The following is a 24,369-nucleotide window of genomic DNA, read 5'->3' as shown; positions in this document are numbered from 1 at the left end:
AGTCCACAAGCTACCTTGCTGCTTGCTGAGTACTTACTGCATTATCATTTTAAATCATCATTTAGGGGCATCAGTAAGTACTGGCAGCCAGCTAAACATGTCTCCTAGACATTTATGCTACCCACAATCAAGAAAGAGAACAAATGGGTGCTTTCATTTATTAATCCCAAGTCGTTTGCTATCAAACTGCATGCTGAGACTGCTTCTGCATAAGAAGAAGTAATGGCCAAGAAGGTGTCACTCTGCCAACAGTGGGAAGAAAACATTTTAATATTCTAAAGCAAGTGAGAAGCAGTGATGTAGCAAGACTGTAACAAGATTAGCAAGCTTAGTGTTATTTTACTATTTAAACTTGTCCTACCTTATGTTGCCTATTATTACTTGTTAAGGTAATTTTTCAACATATATCAGAGTGGTGGTATCCCACAATCTTACTGTAAGTAGTAGGAGTCATGCTACTGCAAATACAAATCATATGCTTATAGCCATCCAAACTTTGACAAGATGTACTTATTTTTCAACTACTTTTCATCAAGATAAAGGTGTTTGGAAAAAAAAATTTTCAATGTCTGTTGGTTGAAAGGAAGGAATATACCAGGTACTCTATAGACAAACTTAAGACTTTTAGCACTGCATTCAGTTGTTATACTCTCTGTAATTAAGATCGATCATGGTACCATTACCTTTGACCTAAGAGTAATATCATGCAAAGTCATAAATAAATCATCTTTTCCAGATATGTAATAAATGAGAAACTTATGAAAACAGACCGTAATGCCATCTTTTATAACCAGATAAGTCTGCTTTGCATATTATCAGTAAGTTATATTATATTATTAGTGCTTGTATTCTTGAACACATTCTGGAAATGCAGAAATATACAGCTGAAGACAATAGAAAATGGAGAAATCATAAAAAATAAAAAAAAGACATACAACAGAAAATGCATGTACTATTTAGCTTTCAAAAATATCATAGTTGTAAAATGAATCGCGCTTAAATAAGATAAAGAAACTACTGAATTTTCTTACCTAATCTTCCAGATGTACCTTTAAACTCAAATTGGTCTCGCAGGTTGAAAGCAATAATAAAGTATTATTTAATTATGTCGGGGAAATCAAAAGGGAAAAATGTGATGGAAACGTTATCAATAAATAATGATAGTGAATGTGTTTGCAGAAAACTTTTGTGCAAACTTCACAATAAGCAATATGTCAGAGTGCTATATAGACAATGGGAGAACCCCTTACATAACATACATAGTAACTGATATCAAATATAAAATTAGAGTAAATGTCAGAGTGCTATATTGACAAGAGGCATCATCATTTACTGAACTACAGATATGGCAGGCCACAGTAGTACCAATTTACAATTCTCAAAGCGGGGGTGGAGGTGGTTATCATTAAACTCAAAATATTTCTGACCCATCACCCTGATTAGTACTCTATACAAATTCATGGGAGGGTCATAAAAGACACAGAGCAGTATGGGTTTGTTAATGGGTGATCTTGACTTTTGAATCTTGTGGGATTATTTGAAAAGGTAACAGAAGGACAAATTGAAGGGCTGACAGTATATATGGCTTATCATAGTCTTGCTAAGACTTTTGACACTGCTCCACATAAAACAATAACTGGTAAATTGAAAACATTAGATTATACTATGTATAATTCAATGGGTAAAACACAGGTTAAGCAACAGGATGCAATAAGTCATGAATGGTGGTTACCTGTTTAACTTAACAGGGATTACCAGTGGAATCCCCATAGGTCTCTGTACTAAAAACATGTCTGTTTGGACTATTCTTCTTAGATGTAACAGTGGGAAGTAGGCTATACATAACTAAAAGAAGTAATGACTGCAGACTGGTTAGCATAATTACGTCAATAAAAGATGCCAATATTCTCCAAGACAGGCTACAAAAACTGCACACCGAGTGCAGTACTAAAGACCATATCTTTAAGTTCAGTAAATATTGTGTCATGAGACTTGGCAAAAAGGGCATAAAATATAATAACAAAATAAATGGTCAAATTATAAAAAAGATACAACCATTTAAAATCTATGGATACCAGTAGATGACAATTTAAACTTTGACCAGTGTGCATCCACCAAAATAACAAAATGCACATTTTAGCCCATCTAATTGTAAATGGTGTATTCAGTCACTACAGGGAAATTGTTGCAACACTTTGTACCTCATTGGTCACACCCAATAGTGAATGCAGCCTTCAAAGAAGTCACTGACAGAACGTGAAAAGATATAATGATTCCTAACTACAAAAGTCATAGAATTGGAAAACTTGAATTGAACAGAAAGGTTTCAAGAACTGCCATTTTATTCTGCTTTTGCAGGTTTCTACAAGGTGACCTCTCTCTCTCAGGTTTATAAGGCAATGAGTGATCAAGCTCTATTTGAAAGTCATTCTCTGGAACACAATGTTAGGCAAAGTAACACCAGATTAGGGAACCTAATATTAAAATATATATCAATAATTGAAAAGCTGTGACAGATACACTGAAGAATGCCTCCCAAGATTATTGGGTATGCTTTTCCTTACAGATTGGCCAAGTCATGTAGTAATGTCTTTCAAAAATAAACTTGATATAAGGACTTGATTTGTAATACACCAAACAGGCCTGACATATTCTTCCTAGATTTTTTGCAGACTAATTTCATGTGATGCTCAAAAGTGAGCCTGCTGTCCAGCAATATGCTTAAATCATTATGTTCACTTATTGCCTCTTTTATCCTCTCTTTCCTGAAATGGTAAACTTAAGTTTGTACGTGGCAAGAATTTTGTACTGATTAATATTTTTATTTCAGGAAATTTTATGTAATGATGATATTGGAACACTTCTGTCTTGTATAGTACCATGATGTTCATGTTCCAGTTTCCAAAATAGATTCATTTAATTAGGTATGGATGATCTATGATAAGCCTCTCACTATAGTTTCACATAACTACACTAAAAATAGCATCAGTAGAAAATTTCAGGAAACTGAACAGAGAAATGCTAATCTGAGTTTTTGAGTCTGATCTTGGTTCTGCTCTCAGTTTTCTTTCTCCAAAACAATCTGCTGTGATGTCATAGAATATTTCCTTTAATACTAGACTAAGTAGGATTAACAAAAGTAAAAGCATGACTGCTTGTCCTAAATGAGTCTAGAACCACCTATAGATATACTGTCTTTAAATTCACGAGTCACTGAAATGCCAGACTTGTATACTTGCAAGTGGTTTATGAGCTTCTACCTTCTCAACCCCTCAAAGGAATACTGAGCATTCTTATCATAATCCACACAATTAGCTTTCTGAAAAGTCTCCATGCCAAATGGCATTTGAGCTTCAAGGTGATTGAATGAGTTTCCTGTGCTGCTGATGGGGATGAAAAACTGACCAGCACAAATGGATCTGTTCCTCCAACATATCTTAGCTGTAAATGCACCAGCTAATAATGCTTTCCTCCCCTTTCTTTGCTACATTTACACTGTAACTCTCATCAGTTCTGGTACTGATATGGTAAAGAACCTGCACATGTTGCCTAGTTTCTCTCATAGATTTCTTAAAAAAACACCTTACAGTAAGCTATCTATCTATCTATCTATCTATCTATCTATCTATCTATCTATCTATCTATCTAACCATCCATCCACCCTTTGTTGACTGGCTTAGTCCCACTAGGCTGGTGGAAACTTTTCAAGAGAGACCCAAGGTGGTATTTATACTACTAGTGGAAATTTGAGCAGGACATCAGGGAAGTTGCCCTATACTTTTCAGTAGGTGCTGTGGCATCTTTTACAGCCACTTGACTACCACCATTTCATGTAGATGAACATGCAGCTATAATGGCTGAGTCTGGGGCTGTTTGCAGATAAAAATGCCTGTCTACTGTTGTTTGCTTATTATTCTGGCTTTGTAAAATGAATGCAATTTTTATGAAGCAAGTTGGAATACTTTACTGTGACTATTGTTTGTGTTTAATGAAGCTGAAATACATTTATTGTGCACCTATTATTTTTAATCACAATCAATCATTTAAGATATGCAGTCAACACAGTAGTGTTGAGTGGAGTATGTGGCTTTCTGTGGATGAAAGCATCTTACTCTCTTATCATGTGCTCATTTTAAACAATTACTTATCTGGGTTTGCAGGACTAGTGTACATTTATGTGAATTTAAGTTTTAATACTTTAATGTGGCTATATTGGTTGTGTCTATCTGTAAAACAAGCTTGAAACATATTACTGTGGCCATTATTTTTATCACAATCAAATTCACAGGTGTACTCCATTAGCAAAATGGCTATATCTGTTGGGTGGGTCTGGGGGCTGGTCTACTGCAGATGGAAATAAGTTACCCTCTAATCATATTCTCCTTTTAAATAGGATTTAGTCTGGCTAACTGGTACATTTGTGGGAAGTTAGATATAATACTTTAATGTAGACACTATGTGTTTGTGTGAAACAAATGAAATACGTGACTATGAACCATTATTTTTAACAGAATCAGATAGCTGAGGTATAATTTGTTAACAAAGTGGCTATAATTGCTGGGTGGAGGGAGCCATCTGTGGATGAAAATAACTTTTCCTTTTGTCATACACTCATTTTAAACAATCATAAATTGAATAGCAAAGCTATTCTGCATTTGTGTAAGGTGCATGCATAACTTTTACTGTGATTACTATGTGTTTCTGTGAAACCTAATCTGTATTACTGTGAAGGGGGATATGCTTTGAATGCCGCCCGTGGCCCAAGGTACCATTAATCTACCAGTGCTACTGACAACATATACAATGAAGTCTGCCTTGTCAAGTATGATACCAACTAGCTTAATCTACATTTATCACTTCAATAAAGCAAATTTGTAGAATATGGTTTCACAATGTCATAAGTACTTGGAGTTTTTCCCTCTCATGGCATTTGTAATTTTGCTTCAGATCATAACTAATTAATTATATATAAGAATCGGAACTATTTGCTCCATACATTCCACCTCCCCAAGTACATTATAACTACTTTTAGTGAAATGTCACTGAAGATAGCAATACTCATATTTCACCAGCTTCTACTAGCTTTGAAAGCCTTAGTGCTTGATATTGAGAATGATGCTATGATTTCATAAATTATCTGCTGTTTTCCTTACTTTCCACTAGTTTCACTAGTTATAGATCCTCATACAGAAACTTCAGAAGCTGTAAGATGAGGTTAGTCCTGAGAAGGACTTTTGGTCTACATTATGTTAAATCCTTTGTGTTCAAATGTCACATAGTTTAATATTAGAACTAATAACCAAACCGCAATTCACTGTAAGCAACCAAATAAGAGAACATTTGGTTGCTTACAGTGAATTGCGGTTTGGTTATTAATTTTTTTCACATTCACTGTCATCCTTTTTCTGGTTATTAATATTAGAGCTGGTAGAACTCCCTGTATTTTGCTACTGTATGCTACTGCTACGATGAGGCCAAAACCTCTCCAATAGCACTCCCAAATTAAGTTCAATCCAGTTTTATTGAAGAATCACACAGGTTTTGTTTCTCTACAACAATGAAATGTAGCTCAGTTTATATAAACTTAGCCTGAGGAAGTTGTGAACTATAGGAAGTTCTCGCAGCTCTAACATGTAATTAAGTAACGAAAGCTGTTGCTCCTCTCCCAGTCCAGGAGAGGAAGGATTTAAGAAATCTCCCTCCATCTTGTTTCAAACGTGCTTTTAATTCTTGATACAGGAAGCAAGTGATTATGAACCTGGTTAAAATCAAGATAGACTTGTCCAGATGATGAACTGTAATACAAAAATTATCCTGATGCTCTTTTCAGTATGAATACTTAAGCCTCTAATGATTCTCACTGCTAAAGGACCACTGTGTCCCCAAACATTCCTTTTTTTAAAAGTAACAACTTAACAAAAAAGTCCAAAGAATAACATGTAATTACATTAGGGGGGTGGGTAGTTACATTCTGCTGCCTGGCAGTGTGAAAATTCAGTTTTATGAACAGAATAGGAAACAAATATTTATTAAACTCTTAGAAACCAAGAGGAAAGCTTAGCTTTCCACTAAGCTCTCTCAACTCAGTACTGGCATAACCAGCCAGGAGGAGAAGGAAACCACACTTACTACAATTCCAGTCTCACATAGACCTACCATGACAGCAAACCAAACACATAATCACACAAAAACATACTCGGAGGCTCTAAATAAAGATCTGCCGAAGCAGCAGAGACCTCCAAAGCAGACACCCAAGCAGCCGCTACCCCAAAACAAAACACGTGCAACACATATCTCACAAAGCCAGTGTGCCGAACAGTCACAGCCCTTAAGACTAAACAACACACCTGATACACTTGTAATAGGTGACTCTATCGTCAGGCACACTGACGTCCCACTCACCAGGCTGAACAAGAAGAGGGTCATGGTGAGCAGCCTGTCGGGCGCTAGGATCCGCCACATAACACAAGCACTCAGGTCACTCCAAGGCAAGTACAAATATGACTCAGTCATTGTCCATGCTGGTGTGAATGACCTGAGACATACCTCCCTGGACTACATGAAAAGAGACATAAAGGAGCTCTCTGAGCATGTAGCCCAGGCCGGTATGACCCTGACCTTGAGTAGCATCTTACCCTCGCCAAGAATGATGCCACAATATGAAGACAAGATGATCAATTTCAACAATTGGCTTAAGTACTGGTGTCATTCAAAGGGGATCCAATGCCTGTCAGCTTGGGAAGATATGCTCGACAAGCCACGATGCTTCTCTAGGGACGGCTTGCACCTGTCACCCCTGGGCTTTCGGATATTGGCAAAGGCTTTTGCTAACCCCATAGTGCCTTTTTTAGGCAAGGCTCAAAAGGCAAACCCACCTCCATAGGTATCACAAGGGATAAGAAACTAAGAGTAATGCTACTCAATGCCAGAAGTCTAAACCTCAAGATGCACTTTTCGAAACTCTCCTTAGCATGGAGAACATCGATATCTGTGCAGTAACAGAAACCTGGTTCAGGGCTCCCGAGAGCACCCCAGCACTACCAGGTTATACCTCATACCATGCTTTTCGGCCCCAAAACTTGGACCGAACCACAAAAGGAGGGGGAGTACAATATTCATCAAAGATACCCACACCTCCAGGTTGGTGGCAAAGCACGAAGCATCAGAGACTATCCATGTGCAACTAACAGTGGGTAAAACTGCCTTCCAGTTTATAGCCTGCTACAGACCACCCTCCCAAACCCAGGAACCCCACTCGGCCTTCCTGAGAACACTGGAAAATATGAAGGTCTCTCCAAACACCATTATATTGGGCGACTTCAACTACCCAAACATAGACTGGGAGCATTACTCTAGCTCCAACACCCTAGCCCAAAGGTTCCTAGAATTTATAAACTCAAATGCTATGGAACAACTTGTTACCACTCCCACAAGAGGGGAAAACATACTGGACCTGATCATCACCAACATGGGGACTCTATGCTCCAGACCAGAAGTGTATCCCTCACTGGTAAGATCAGACCATAAACTAATCTTACTGGATATTCACATCCCGACCCCACCCCCTGCCCAGAAAACCACAGTGAAAAACTTCTCTAAAGCAAATTTCACACTCCTCAAAACTGAGGTGGAATCCTTCAAAGCCCCCGGGCCTGTGGAAAATATGGTCCAGACCGCAGAATCCTTTATAAACGTATTCTATGAACACCTTCAGGAATGCTTGGATCATGGGATCCCAAATAAAACCAAGACCCAATCCTCCAAAGGCAGACGTCCTGTTTGGTGGACCCCAGCCATAAACAAACTATACAATAAAAGGAGGAAGCTACTAAATGATAGAGCAAAATCCCAAAAAGGGAAGGCATCACTGATCAGTATTAGCAAAAAACTATGGGCACACATAAAATTGTCTAAGGCCAGCTTCGAGAGAAAAATTGCACAGGACACTAAGGATAATCACAAGGCTTTCTTTAGTTATGTTAGGAACCTGGGTGGGAATTCCCAGATATGCTCAGAATTAGTCCAAAATGACAAAAAATATACCGAACCCACAGACATTGCCAACATCCTAGCTGACAGGTTCAGCGCAAACTTCTCCCGCCCCTCCCCACCAAATGGGAAAATATCTATCCCAGCAGAGTGCTGCTCCCCTGACATCTCAGATGCTCAGGTAAGAGCCGCCCTCTCCAAAGCAAAAAACACAGCATCAATGGGACCAGACGGTGTCCCAGGCTGCATCCTACATGAACTCCAAGAAGAGCTAAACCCAAACATAAAACTACTGTTCAATCTCAGCCTTACTACAGGATATGTGCCCAAAGAGTGGCATACAGCAACAGTGGTCCCTCTCCATAAAGGTGGTGCCTCAACGGATCCTGGAAACTATCGCCCCATAAGCCTGACTAGCTTGGTCTGCAAAGCTATGGAAAGGATCATCATGGACCTCATAAATAAAGATATTGGGGACCTACAAACACTGGATCCTACCCAGTTCAGCTTTGTTAAGGGCAAATCCTGCCTCTTAAACCTGGTTGATTTCTTTGAAACAGTCACCAAGGCCACTGACGAGGGGAAGGTGGTCCACACAGCCTACCTGGACCTCGCAAAATACCCCACTCGGGCATTATAGATAAGCTCACCAGCTTAAATATAAACCCCTATGTCACTAGATGGATTGCAAACTGGCTCAAGGACAGAACCCACATGGTTAGAATTGCTGGAACCATGTCAGACTCCAAACCAGTTACAAGTGGTGTCCCACAAGGCTCAGTCCTGGGACCTCTCTTGTTCGATATATATTTCTCGGAGGTACAGGCCAACACGGAAGGACTGTGGCTGACCAAGTTCGCAGATGACTGCAAACTGGGCGCCATAATCGACTCTCCAGCCGACACAAGCATCCGCCAAAAGGGCCTCATAGAAACAGACAACTGGTGCCAGAGCCATGGCCTCAAGCTAAATGCCAAAAAGTGTATAGTCATCCCCTTTGACAAAAACAAAGTGCCCACAAATTACCACATAGGTGGTAATCCATTAAGTACAGAAGAAGTAATTAGGGACCTGGGGACCCAAGTTGATAGCAATCTCTCATTTGACAACCACGTGGCCAAAGTGGTTAGAAAAACATTTTATATAGCCCACCTAATCATGAAGGGATTCACATCTAGATCAGGGGACGTCATCGTGCCTCTTTACTCATCCCTCATCAGGCCCATAATTGAGTACAATGCCCCTTTTGGGATGTACCTTACCAGACACCTGCAGCAACTGGAAAGACCCCAAAAGTACCTCACCAAGAGGATCAAAGGGCCCAAACAGATGCCATATGCTGCCCGGTTAAAAAACTCCAGCTCTACTCAATGGCATACCGCCTGTTCAGAGGCGATCTGTGCCTGACGTATAAAGCCATGTCGAACCCGGAATTAATGAACATGCTGCACCTCAGAAAATCCAAATCCCATCGAGCTACACGCTCGATAGACTTGAACCTCAGCACTGAAATAAATAGGACATGCTGGAGGGACAGATTCATAACCCAGAGGCTCCCTTCACTCTGGAATAAAATCCCAGTCCAGGTTAGGCAGAGTCCCTCATTGACTCTCTTCAAGAGGAATCTTGATGAGTGGATGGGAGATCGTAGGTTTACCCCGGGTATCACTTCTGTGTCACTGTTAGACAGAGGTACAGTATACTAACCTCGAAAAAGGGCATAGCAAAATAAATTTAAAATGGGTGGCGAAAGCCAAACACATTCTGGCTAGGCTTATAAATGCCCTAGGGCAGATAGCCTAGTATGAACCTATGAACCTATGAAAGAGAGCTGACTATATGCATGTGTGCGTATATGTATATATATATATATATATATATATATATATATATATATATATATATATAAATATATATATATTTTTTATTTATTTATTTATTTATTTATTTTTTTGAGCAAAGGTGTATTGGGAGGCTTAGTACTTATGTTATTCTATATGTTGTTCGGATTTATCAGAAAAAATATTCTCAGACAGCTACTAACACATGATGGAAAGAATGTGACAAACACTGACAGAATGTATGGTTGCTAAGGATGATAGTTTTGACATAATGTAACCCAACAAGTGACATCAAGCATCTGGCCATTCATCCATCATTCATCCTTCCATTCATCCATGCATCCATCATTCATCCTTCCATTCATCCATGCATCCATTCATCCATCTCCCATGCATGCATGCACCCATCCATCCACCCATGCATGCATGCATGCACCCATCCATCCATCCATCCATCCATCCATCCATCCATCCATCCATCCATCCATCCATCCATCCATCCATCCACCCATGCATGCATGCATCCATACCAGGCCTTTATCCTGTAGTACTGCTTCCATACTATTGTTAAAACTGCAGACCACTTATAGTAAGCTAAGACGTATTACAGCTACCAACAGTACAGGAGATTTCATTGCATGCTGCTATACTGACATACTGTGTCAAAGTGAAGCTCCACACCCTACATAAGGCTAGAAATATAGCAAAGATCTAGATATTCCTTCATGCAGAAGTAAGGCAGGGACAATCCAGCCTTTCTTAACCACAGCAATCCATTATGAAACATTCATACCATTGAAAATGATGGTAGTTATTTGCATGTCAACAGGCAATAGAAAGAATGCATCTCGACCTGTCAAATATTTGGAGTAAGGAATGTGGGAGGATAAAATTTTATTAAACAGTTTCATTGTCTTACCTTGTAGAAACTGGATATCCATATCTGTAGAAGAAACAAGAAAACTGTTAACAGAAAATTATTTCTGCATTCAATGTTTTCTCTTTTTATTAAATGGAATGATCCCAGTTACTCAAAGCCCATTCACAGGAAGGCCAGAGAGGAAAGCAACAACAGAACATATGGAACTACATAACATACTTAAAACTACTGCAGAATGCAAAGTAGGCAACCAGTCTCAAATAAATAAAGATAAAAGGTGCATAATACAAGAACAAAACTAATACTCGGGCACTCACACACATGGTAATCCTGGAGTGAGACGTACTATATAAAAAAGTAAATGCTTTTTGAGATAAACTGTACATATACTTGGTTACAAGACATATAACAGTAGGCAGCTGGTAAACAATACTAAGGTCAGGTCAGGTCAGGTCAGGTCAAAAAGATAGTGATATTGGGGTAGCAGCATTTACTGATTGCAAGAAGCAAATACAAAAAAGCAGTTGAGTGTACAGAGAATGATGAAAGAAATTGATGGACCTTGAAGAAAGGGAAATAATATGGACAAGCAGATGAATAGTGTGAAGATACAAATAACTAGTTTGGGGTTTAATGTTTGGAAAGCAGGATAGAAAAATACTGAGTGCTACCGGTGGGAGGACAGGGGCACTATGAAGTTTATGGTGCTAGCCACCATTTTGTGATCCTGCAGTTGTACTTCATGTTATCATCCAAGTAAGTTAAAAATCCATCTTGTATGGTACTATGAGAGGATAAAGCATAGTTTGGTGTGATACAGTTAGTGTGTTAAAAGCAGATTCCAAAGTAGCAGCAGGTATGTCAGAAAATGGTTAATGAAGCAGTCAAAACATCATGTGTAATTCTAATATCTCATATAAACCATTCATTGCTAGGGGAAGTTTCCCTTCCATGGCCATGATAAATTTGGCTAAAGTCAGAAATGAAGACTTGCACTTACCAAAACTCTCTGATTCCAGTTCTCCTAGTGCTTCTAAATTGAAAGAAAAATGAAAACAACAGTCAACTAAAATGCTTGCATCAAACACCTCCCAAATTAGTCATATCTGGGCAGGCAAAAAGAAAGATTACATCATTATCTATTATTTTCTGTATTTATATTTTTATAGTTTTTAAATTGTACATCTTTATGTGCACACATATAAACATGCATGTATTTGCACAAATGTATGAACATGTGCACATGCACATAAACACACACACAGACACACACACACACACACACACACACACACACACACACACACACACACACACACACACACACACACACACTCACCCGCTTACTGGCAGCAAGGTATTTTTTTGTTTGCACATACATAGGCTCATCATTAAGTTAGCATTTACTTAATTAGCTTTTGAAGATCATTTTCACATATTTATGCCAAGTCAAGTCTACTAGAGATCCATTTATTTCTGTGCTCCATGTCTTAGTGAGTCCCTCACCATCTGATGTACTCTCTGCCTCTCACACACACACACACACACACACACACACACACACACACACACACACACACACACACACACACACACACACACACACACACACACACACACACACACACACACACACACACACACACACACACACACACACACACACACACACACACACACTAAAACTAGATTTGCAAATGCTTCACTTTTATTATTAGTTTGGAAGGCAAATAAGTGGCATATTGTGCTGCAAACATCACCAAAGCCTGTATTTAACCATTCTTCCCATGTTGAAAGCAAAATATGACCCCCTTTCAGACATCCAACTTAAGTCGGGCCCAAGTTATTCATAGTCTGTGGAAAAAGAGAAACAGTCATTCATGATCTAACTCCACTAACAGAACATCCTTGCCACCAATTTGTCCCAGTTTGGCACCTTGAGTTTATGGTGAATCACAGGCCAACAAGATGGACTAAAATAGGATTTCGCTCATAACTTCATAGAGAAGTGGCCAAGATGACCTCCTCATTGTAACAGAAACATGCTAATCTCAAAGACCTGAGCCCATAGGAGGATATTGAATTTGGGATTCTTACTGCATAATGGTTTGATGAATAAAGTTGGATTTCCTATTGCATACTAATTTGATGCTCTAAAAAATGGTGTCTTTAGAGATTCAGTTAATTAAGAGCTGAAACTCTTCAGACCAACATAATACAGAATATATCATCAGGAATTAAATGAGTTAACATACAATAATTGCAATTTCTGTGTTGGATTATAAGCATTTATGTAAGTGCAGGTTGATCACAACTGACAGAGATTAATTATACAGCTACCACAGTTCCAATAATGCAATCATAACCACATTATAAGCATTGTGATGGCATTTTATTTATTTATTTATGTTTGTATGTGGAGGATATATGCATGCATGACATACCAATGCTTTTTAAATCACTATTATCTCTTGTTGTTATTCCTACCTCTTTATCTCTAGTGTCCTTTCCAGTGCATGGCTCCTGTGCCCAAATGTTTTCCAGATAGAGGGCATAAATCGGGGGTGACAGAGTGGCTACTGTCATGTCAAAGTCTGGTGAGATTCTTTATAAAGCTGTCACATTGCACCTACCTCTTAGGAGGACCAGTCTGGCTGCATGCTGTTATGAATGTGTATAATTTCTGAGGGTGGGTCTGCCAAACAGGAAATTATCACTTTATCACTTCCCCAGATATTGTTACAAGATCACTGAATGTGTAATATGCTCTGTCCCTGCACACAGAACAGACTTGTAGACTAGTACCTGCAAAATCCTCCTCACTCCAGTGCCCAGTAAATCAGATGTGAGTCACACACAGCATGTATAGACTCCCTGCCTATACGCTACTACGCTAGCAACTGTGGGCTAAAATCGTAAGAAGAATGGTGCCAGGCAACATTTCCTATAGCCACATAAACCACACTGCCCCCTGGGTATGGTAATATTAAGCCACATAAACCACAGTGCTCCCTGGCTATGGCAATATTACAAACCACAGATCAACCTGGGTATCTTAATATTACAAACTGCAGTGCCCCCTGGGTATGGTAATATTAAGCCACATAAACCACAGTGCCCCCTGGGTATGGTAATATTACTCAGAAGCAGGAACCTGATAATGGATGGCCTTGAACTTCTAACTGGTATCAGCAGTCGTATTTTTGGTTTACAGAGAAAAGCTATTTGTTTTCCTAAAGATTATGTATATGCATCCCTAAGTTATTTTGAAGCTTCATCAAATGTATGCTCTGTTCCTGAAAATATGACTTGACTACATTTGTGTTGAAAATCATCCTGCTGAAAAAAAGCTCATTTCTTTGGTGACTACAACAGAGAATACAGTTACTCCATCCTTGGGTGTAATTTTGTATTAAGTTCAAGTAATAAGTGATGCAGACAGTAAAGTCCTCACACCCCATCCCATGTATTGCCTTTCTATTATTGCAATGAGGATTGCACAAAGCATGACTGTGTCTGCTATGTGTGGACAACAGTTTATCAAAGAAAGGAAATGCTCAGAGTATCCAAGTGGCCTACAGTGACAGCAGCACACTAGCTGGGACCAGCACAGCTACCATTGCTGACACCTTTACAAACAGTACTGGGAAATCGTGTTGGCCTTCGTTTTATGTTGCAGTGTAAGTCATACTGGAATCCATGTGGCTATTGGTTTGCTGTCAGCTCCTTCATAAGGATTTCAAGGATGGTGAGCCGTGAAAGGATAAGCAGATTTAATATTATCAATTTCAGAATAAAAAAATCTTTAAGCATCTCAGCTGTATTAGACACTGGTCAGCAGGGCTGCAATATGAGGTTCAGTATACACTGCCCTGGTCACCAGTGCTAACATTAGTAGTTATTTATTACTTCTAGCCACCCCAGTGGCAAAGGAAAAAGTCCTGTTCATGACCCAGGCATCTGGAGATTAAGTAGTGTTCTGAGTGAGGGTAGGACCTGCAACAGAGGGCTAGATTGCCAGCACTAGTTCTCTCAAGGAAGGGAGGTAGCCATGTTCACTACACAACTGATACCTATCAGAGGAGTTGGTATTACACTTACAGCACTGTGGACCAGGAATGTGAACTTGACTCAACTAAGCCCTTTGGCTGTAACCTTCAAGGAGCAAACATGCAGCACTGTGCAGGAAGGAGATCTAGGAATGACTTTAAGGGTCACATGTAGGTGTGTGCAGGCATCATAAGGAAGGAGTTGTAGGTCCTTCAAGGGGGCACCTGTGCAGGTGTATGCATACACCACAAGTATGGAGTTGTAGGCCCTTCAAGGGACATATATACAGCAATGTGCATGCATCATGAGAAAGGAGATGTAGGCCCTTCAAGGGGGCACCTGTGCAGGTGTATGCATACACCACAAGTATGGAGTTGTAGGCCCTTCAAGGGACATATATCCAGCAATGTGCATGCATCATGAGAAAGGAGATGTAGGCACTTCAAGAGAAACATGTACAGGAGTATGCATATATAGGTTCATAGGTTGATACTTGGTTATCTGCCCTAGGGCATTTATAATCCTAGCCAGAGTGTGTTTGGCTTTCGCCACCCTTTTAGATTAGTTGACTGTGCCTCTGTATAGTAGGTCACAGAAGATAGCCCTTTTAAGGTTAGTTTACTGTGCCTCTGTCTAGTAGGGATACAGAAGAGATCCCAGGGGTAAACCTACGATCTCCCATCCACTCGTCAAGATTTCTCTTGAAAAGGGTCATTGAGGGGCTCTGCCTAACATGGATTGGGATTTTGTTCCAGAGTGAGGGGAGCCTCTGGGATATGAATCTGTCCCTCCAGCATGTCCTATTTATTTCTGTGCTGAGGTTTAAGTCCCTGGAGCATGTAGCTCTAAGGGATTTGTATTTCCTGAGGTGGAGCATGTCCATTAATTCTGATTTGGACATGGCTTTATACGTCAGGCACAGATTGCCTCTGAGTAGGCAGTAAGCAACTGAGTAAAGCTGGAGTTTCTTTAGCCTAACTGCATAGGGCATCTGTTAGAGTCCCTTGATCCTCTTGGTGAGGTACTTTTTGGGTCTTTCCAGTTGCTGCAGGTATCGGGTAAGGTACATCCCAAATGGGGCATTGTATTCAATTATGGGCCTGATGAGTGATGAGTAGTGGGGCACAATGACCTTTCTTGATCTAGATGTGAACCCTTTCATGATAAGGTGGGCTATATCAAAGGTCTTTCTAACCACTTTGGCAACGTGATTGTCAAAGGAGAGATTGCTATCTACTTGGGTCCCCAAATCCCTAATTACTTCTTCTGTACTTAATGGATTACCATCTATGTGGTAATTTGTGGGCACTTTGTTTTTCCCAAAGGGGATGACTATGCACTTTTTGGCATTTAGCTTTAGGCCATGGCTCTGGCACCAGTTATCCGACTCTGTGAGACCCTTTTGGAGAATGCTTGTGTCAGTCAGTGAGTCGATTATGGCACCCAGTTTTCAGTCATCTGCGAACTTGGTCAGTCATAGTCCTCCTGTGTTAGCCTGTACCTCAGAGAAATATATACCGAACAGGAGAGGTCCCAGGACTGAGCCTTGTGGGACGCCACTTGTAACTGGTTTAGAATCTGACATGGCACCTGCAATTCTGACCATGTGGGTTCTATCCCTGAGCCAGTTTGCAACCCATTTTGTGACATAGGGGTTGATATTTAAGCTGGTGAGCTTATTTATGATGCCCGAGTGGGGTATTGTGTTGAAGGCTTTTGCGAGGTCCAGGTAGACTGTATGGACTACCTTCCCTTCATCTATGGCCTTGGTGACTGTTTCAAAGAAGTCGACCAGGTTCAAGAGGCAAGATCTGGAGATTAAGTCGAATTGGGTAGGATCCAGTGTTTGGAGGTTCCCAATGTCTTTGTTTATGAGTTCCATGATGATACGCTCCATAGCTTTGCAGACCAGGCTAGTCAGGCTTATAGGGCGATAGTTTCCGGGGCCCGTTGTGGCACCACCTTTGTGGAGTGGGACCACTGTTGCTGTACGCCATTCCTTGGGTACATATCCTGTAGTAAGGCTGAGATTGAACAGTGACTTTATGTGAGGGTTCAGTTCTTCTTGGAGCTCATGTAAGACGCAGCCCGGGACACCGTCCGGTCCCATTGATGCTGTGTTTTTTGCTTTGGAGAGGGTAGCTCTCACCTGTGCATCTGTGATGTCAGGGAGGCTACACTCTGTTGGGATAGACATTTGCTCTTTTGGGGGGGAAGGGGTGAGAAGTTTGCACTGAACCTGTCTGCCAGGATGTTGGCAATGTCTGTGGGTTCAGTTTAATTTTTGTCATTTTGCACTAACTCAGAGCATATCTGTGAGTTGCCACCCAGGTTCCTGACATAACTAAAGAAGGCCTTGTGATTATCTTTAGCGTTTTGTGCAATTTTTCTTTCGAAGCTGGCCTTAGATGATTTTATGAAGGATCGTAGTTTCTTGCTAGTACTGATCAGAGATGCCTTCCCTTTTTGGGATTTTGCTCTATCATGTAGTAGCTTCCTCCTTCTGTTGTATAGCTTATTTATAGCTGGGGTCCACCAGACAAGTCTCCTGCCTTTGGAGGAGTGAGTCTTGGTTTTATTTGGGATAGCACGATTCATGCACTCCTGTAGGTGTCCATAGAATTCATTTGTAAAGGATTTTGCGGTTTGGGCCGTATTTTCCACTGGCCCGGGGGCTTTGAAGGATTCCACCTTGGTTTTGAGAAGTGTGAAGTTTGCTTTTGAGAAGTTCTTCACCATGGTTTCCTTGGCTGGGGGTGGGGACGGGATATGGATGTCCAGTGAGATTAATTTATGGTCAGATCTTACCAATGAGGGGAATACTTCTAGTATGGAACATAGAGTCCCCATGTTGGTGATGATCAGGTCCAATATGTTTTCCCCACTTGTGGGAGTGGTGACCAGTTGTTCCATAGCATTTGAGTTTATAAATTCTAAGAACCATTGGGTGAGGGTGTTAGGGCTTGAGTAGTGCTCCCAGTCTATGTATATCATGCATGAGGAGTTGTAGGCCCTTCAAAGGGGCACCTGTGCTGGACTGTTGGGGACCCTTGTAGTGATGCAACTGTTTACATCAGTTTCCACGGGGTGAGGGTTATGTTTTGTAGGAAATTTAGGCCTTCATCAAATAATTTAATTTAATTTAACTTAATTTAATTTAACATTTGTTTACCAGGAAAGTCTGACTGGAACAGAGCCTATTTTTAGTGGAGGCCTTGGAAAAACATTCCAGATGCATGTCTTTGGAATGTGGGGGGAAACCCATGCAGACACAGGGAGGACATTCAGACTCAGCATGTTCCACCAATCACAATTACAACCACAATCACAAACAATAAGGTTCAGGTTTGAATTGGTGTGTAGCTCCCCAATTTGAGGATAATTATGATTTGTCCTAAAAATGCAGGTGATCTCAGTCTGGATGAGTGAAGGCAGACCACCCCCAACCACTGGATTGAGGCAGTACCCTGTGGAGCAAAGCAAATGTAGGTCTGTGTGAAGAGGAAAGAGACCAAACCCTCTTTAATGGCTAACTGGATGGCAGATAAGTGTTAAGGTTAATCTCCTTTGGAAAAGAGCGGCCCCTCACAGGGTAATGTAGGGTGGTAAATCAGCAGAAGTGGACTAGGGAAACAAATGGGTAGACCAGGGACAATGGTTAAATGGCTGATAGGTATTAGGGGTAAACATCATGTGAAAAAGAAGTTCTAATACAAGCACCAGTGAACATTTACCTGGAGTATCAGACAGAAGAACTAGTGTTATCAATGGCAAGAAAAGTAGCACTGTACCAAGCACTGACTCTGGTTAATAGGCCTCTTACTGCCTTCTATAGTCTGGTTAATAGGCCTCTTACTGCCTTCTATAGTCTGGTTAATAGGCCTGTTACTGCCTTCTATAGTCTGGTTAATAGGCCTGTTACTGCCTTCCATAGTCTGAACACAGGCATTAGATTCTGATAACGTGTTAGAAGCTACAACAGAAACAGCACTAGTAGTTTCTGTTCATCAAACTTGGAGGTTTGTGTGACTACTTTTTCTGACCAGTAGCATTTGGTGGTAAAGCAGGTCCTCGCCTTGTTCTTCAAAAAATAAAATGTGTCACTGAATGAGAAAGCCCCCTGTCTCTGGACCCAGGATTAAATATGAGACAATTGCTAACTTTCTTTTAGTGGTAGACCCTTATAACTCCAGTTTAAAAGCAGCTCCACTCATCCACTTGTGTTATAGGATACAGTAAGAAAAAGGCTGCCTCTGCTTTTAAGAAATTCACAGACTTTAAATTGTTCACATCTTATGATGTCAGTTTTTTTCCTTTATTATTAAAATGCATTATGTTGCAAATGTGGATGCTGCCTTACTGGACCAGTGCTAAAAGTTTTGCTCCACTCTTTACTAGGTTAGCACATGTAACTATTTTCTTAATTCACATTCTATCTAATTTTCTAAAACATGTATCCATATAAATTGTGTTGTCCATTGTTTTTGGATTAAATCTGAAAGGATGTGGGTCCTTCCCATTTATGCAGTTAACAGACATACAAAACAAACTTATAGACAAATGTATCATTCACCCTAAAGCCCAACATCTTTATTACTTCCTTTAATTTATTTGGAAATTATGGGGCATATAAAATAATGCATGATAATCATGAGAATCAATCCGGGGAAGTTGCAAGGGACTGGGAGGTGGAAATGGATAGGCAACATATGGAGAAATTGTGGGAGGACATTTGTATTGTGCCCAAGTGTGCAAAAAAGTCTGGAAGGTTTAAGATTTTTGCATGGAAATGTTTGCTTAGGTGTTTTTATACCCCAAATAGACTTCAGAGAATTGTTCCTTAGGTAGATAGCAATTGCTGAAGGTGTACTGGGAAACAGAGGAGTACTTTACAACATATTTTTTGGGAGTGCAATGAGTTGGTGGATTTTAGAAGTTTTTTGCTGGTACTTTGCTAGAAATGTCGGAGGAGCAGATTACTGTAATTAAAGAAATGTTTATTTTGAGCTTGGATATAGAAACTGAATTGCTTAGATATAGTGGGGCCCTATTAGATTTAATACTGTTGGCTGTCAAAAAGGCATTTACTAGAAAATGGAAATAAAAACACAAACTAACTGTTATGGCATTACTGAATGTTATGAAAGAGATGAAAGAATTGGAGTTGGGATCATTAGGAAATGGAAGAAGCAAACAACAGAGAAATAAATGGGGATCTGTGGCAAAAATGCATACAGAATACTGTTCAAGAGGAGGAGTGAAATTTCAGGGAAGGCAGAACATAAGCAATCTATGTAAAGTTGTTGAATAATAATTGTTACTATATGTATAATGCATGAAAATAAAAAAACTGTAATGGTTTGTTTTCTCTTTTATAAATTGAATGTGTACTCATATCACGATGTAGTCTGTGATGTTAATAAAGGTGTTTGATTTAGTTGAAGATTCTGACAAATCACCTGCTGCTAATAAACTGATTCGGAAACTTTCCTTCTAGATGGAATTTCAAAAGAATTCCAGTCAGGGAATAGATTCAGATGAAAATGGGGTTGATGTGTCCACGTTTTCAAAACCTTCCACAGTGGTAGGGCCACAGAACAGTTTATTTTAGCAAAGTCTGTCCAATAAAGAAATGCTGTTGCTATGTCCTGAAGAATGATTGCAAGCTGAAGATAAAACAAGAAAACAAAATCAACAAACACTCATTTTGTGTTTGGACCTTACCTGCCAAGTCATCTTCAATCAGTGCTATATCTGCAAATAGTGGCACATGTGTAGCATGAAAGGTAGTGGTTGTGATTGTAGTTGGTGGAACTGTAACATGCATCGTTGTAAGAAGTGATATTGCTTCTGTGTTTGGAGTACTTATGTTGGCATTTGTTTCCCATACAGTTGCCCTGGAACTACTTGTATGTGGATACCAAGCTGTATGATCACTCTGGGTTACAGCAGTTCTGCCATCAGACTCAATAGATAAAACAGATGTTGTGTTCTCAGCCACATCCGATTGTACAGAAATCTTGGAAGCAGTAGTAGCTGAGGACATCAATGGTGAGAATGTAGATGTTGTCATTGCCACAGGTTTGGTTGTCTCAGCTTTGGCTTGGGTTATGGCTGTAAGTCGAAGTTTTGCTGTGGTGAAAGTTGGAGGTACCTTCTTCTTAATAGGCATGGTTGTACTTCTTGTTGTAGTGATTGCTGTTTTTGTGGAGTGTGAGTGTATAGTTGTAGATGTGGTTGAAGTCACTGTGGTAGAGGATGTTGTATTATAATGTCCTTTTTCAGATTCCTCCTCCTCTGGTTTCACAATCACAAGAGAAGTAACGGGAGTTACAAAATTGTACTTAAGTGAAAGGTTAGTGGCCTTGTCAGTGAGCAGACGACGTGCTGCTGTATCAGTGGCCTTAAGTCTGGCAGTAAGGAGCTCTTTTATAGTGAAGTATGCCCAAAGCCGCTGTACAAAGCCTTGGATTCTGCTTGTATCACCAGGACAGCCAAAAGTGGCTTCAGTAGCATTAATATCAATATCATTTTCCACACTTATAAGCTTAGTTGAATCAATGCCTGTAACTTCCACATGGATATTTTGAACACCTTGCTTCACTTTGCCAGCCACCACCAGCTCAGAGCCATCAAAATAATTTGAAAATAATGTCTGAGTCACGTGCTCCACGTGGTTATCCATGTAATTCAGCTGTATGTCATAAAGCAGGGGGCTTGCAACCTCATCGTAAAACCCTTTCATCTGCAATGTGGCATCTGAATCTTCATAGATTCTCCTCGCAATTCCTCTGTTTTCCAAGGAAAGACGCTGCAGTAACCCAAAATCTGCATCACTACCAAAGGCCAGGCCAAAAAGAGAGATGGTACCATTTAGTGCCTGCCTGGCATTAGCAAGGATAGTGTTGGTTGAAGTCACACCAGCTGTTGCTTCTCCATCTGTCAGGAAGATGATTAACGGCACTTTCTGCACTATATTTTTGCTCTTGTGATCAGATACTCCTTTGTGAAATATGGAGGCAGCTGCTAACAAAGCTGCATTGATGTCAGTCCCTGTAACAAATACATAGAATAAGTAATGTTCTACTAATGAAACTTTAGAACACCAGGTTGGATGAAATACACCTGCAGGACTAAGAGCATTATAATAAACAGAAATAAAATAAAATAAAAGCAGAATCTAGTCAGCTTTTCATTCACATACAGTAGACATAAATCATTTGCTTTTATTCTTCCCCTAAAGTCTGTCTGAATGAAAAAAAAATAGACACCCTACAAATGCATTTATGTTGCTTGCATTAAACCTGGTGTTATAGTCTTTCAAGTTAACAAATCATAATATTCCAATGACAAACTTTTGATTTACAAGCAAAATGGTTCTGCTTCTTCAGATAGCAACTAAGGAAAGAGCTTGTGTTCAGTGTCAGTAGACTGATTTCTTGTATTCATGGAGATGACCACATAGACATCCTTCAGTGCTAGTCATTTTCCCAGAGAGTACAGATGTCAAACAGATTCATGCACCTTGAATATGACCATGTATAAACTAGTTATATGTTATAGTGCCACATTGTTAGGTTATTATCTCCTCTGTCATGGCCAGTATAAAGTCTACAACCTTCCAACGTAGGCATTAATACAATTATCATTCAGGCGTGGCATCTGTGAAAAGCCAATGTATAAAGGATTTGTGTAAACATACCTGAACTGTATATGATTTAGAGAAAATATTATGTCTGTTAAATATCTAGACTGAGAATGTTTAAAATATCTAATATACAATGTGGACAATGAAAACTGCAACAAATGTACTTAGCATAAGTTGTATTCTGACAAAGTGTCAAAAAAGCATTCTTGGAAGCCCCTAGTTCTGTTCAAAGCATAGCATAACTGCAATCCTTACAGATGACCTCTGGTACCAAAACAGAGCATCTGTTTGTGCCATCTAGGATCTGGGTTTGGGAGTGGCCTTAGCTGCCAGAACCATGGATGGTCAGACCCTATCTTACAAGGGAGAGTGAGGCTCGGGTATTGTATGTCCCCCCATGAAGACTTCATCATCTACCACCTTACTTCCAAGTAAATGCTATAACTTAGAAATATTGTCCCTGTTGCTTTCACCCCAGATCTGTAGCATTGGAACAGGAAAAACTGAACTTTAACCTTCCCAAGTTTGTTCAAAACTTTGCTTATACAACCTTTTATGTCATAACATTTTATACATGAAGCCAAAATTTGCCAGCTGCACATATAGACATAAATGCCCAAACATACTCACTGGCTGTCTCAAGGAAGCAATACTGGCACCCTTTACTATTTACACCCACTCATCTGTAACCAAGCCCTGAAAAATGTCATCTCAGTCTGAGAATGGTGCATCCCAAGCAAGAGCTGTGCTTTTAGAACCTGATACAAAGTGTATAGCAAATCTCAGGATGTCAGACTTTACAAAAAGGATCTAGGCCATATGATACACCTATTAACCTCATAAGCAAGTATAAAAACCCAGACAGCTACTCCAGGCTATGTCATCTAACTATTTCTCACTCCAGCAGTAGAAAACCACTTCAACTGATTTAGATGTGACAAAAAAAGATACTAACATCCTTCTGCTTTGATGGTGCTCACAAAATCTTTGGCATTATTAACATTCTGCTGAGTGGCAGGTATTGAATGGTCGGGCTTCCACATATGAATTTCATTTGAAAATGTGATGATGTTGAAGTAATCGGTGTCACGTAGGTCATTTAGAATAACATGCATCGCCTTTCTTGTCTAAAAAAAGAGAAGAAAACAGTTTAAGAAACATTATTCAATTTCAAAGACTACATTCTGACATCAGTTGCTAAATACCTTTATGCACTACATTAGAACAATGTTCCAGATTCTTATAATTAATTTCAGCAGACTGAAGGCATCGCTACCCGTAGGTATCAGACTAAGCAGTACTCAGTAAAATTGCTGCACTGCAAATGTATTTTTCAGCATTACAAAAAAGGATTGCCTATGTTATACATATTAGGTTTATGTAGAATAGATCAACTTTTACAAATTTATTTTCTATGAACCTATCAGTCTTAGATTTGTGTTAATCTGTGGCTGTGTTCTATGTGGATTTCTCCAAGCCTTTTGAAAGTGTTCCACATAATGTTATTATAGATGCAAGGGGTCAATCAGCCCTTACATTATTCCCAGGGTATCAAACTGGTTGTCCGGTAGACCTGAGAGAGCTATAATTCTTATAATTCTAAAATTAGGCTCCGGTGTATAGATGAGTTCCACTAGAGTCAGTATCGGGAGTCATATTATTTAACATTGTTTTTTTTTTTTTTAATACCTAAATCTTCTTCTGTATAGCTGGCTAAATATGTTGATGATATCAAGTCTGGATTTGTTGTGATTTACGGCAATGATATTGTTAAATTTACATTTAACTGTTATTCAAGATCAGTTGTACAATGGTTAGAAAAAAAGGAGCTTAATATTAATGAGGATAAATGTGTTGTCTTATATCTTGGAAAGCATAATATTATTCTAACTTTGAAATTAGGACTTATTGACCTAACACTTTTAACTGACTACAAGGATGTTAGGACTATTGTTTGTAAT

At 39.6% G+C, this 24,369-nt stretch overlaps 1 protein-coding gene across 1 annotated transcript in view; it reads right to left on the bottom strand.

The window, feature by feature from the left end:
• Nucleotides 1-24,369, bottom strand: part of ITIH6 (inter-alpha-trypsin inhibitor heavy chain family member 6) — a 539,081-nt gene that overhangs the window by 68,694 nt on the left and 446,018 nt on the right. The window contains exons 8-11 of the mRNA XM_044090532.1: nucleotides 23,364-23,535; nucleotides 20,485-21,813; nucleotides 11,711-11,743; nucleotides 10,750-10,773 (exon numbers count right to left, since the gene is read on the bottom strand). Of these exons, the coding sequence (XP_043946467.1) occupies nucleotides 10,750-10,773; nucleotides 11,711-11,743; nucleotides 20,485-21,813; nucleotides 23,364-23,535 (1,558 nt within the window). The remainder of the gene's footprint in view (nucleotides 1-10,749; nucleotides 10,774-11,710; nucleotides 11,744-20,484; nucleotides 21,814-23,363; nucleotides 23,536-24,369) is intronic.

This window comes from Protopterus annectens, chromosome 12.part0 (assembly GCF_019279795.1).
Source record: "Protopterus annectens isolate FY-2018-M chromosome 12.part0, PAN1.0, whole genome shotgun sequence".
NCBI lineage: Eukaryota > Metazoa > Chordata > Ceratodontiformes > Protopteridae > Protopterus > Protopterus annectens.
This window is presented reverse-complemented; position numbering and strand designations above follow the sequence as displayed.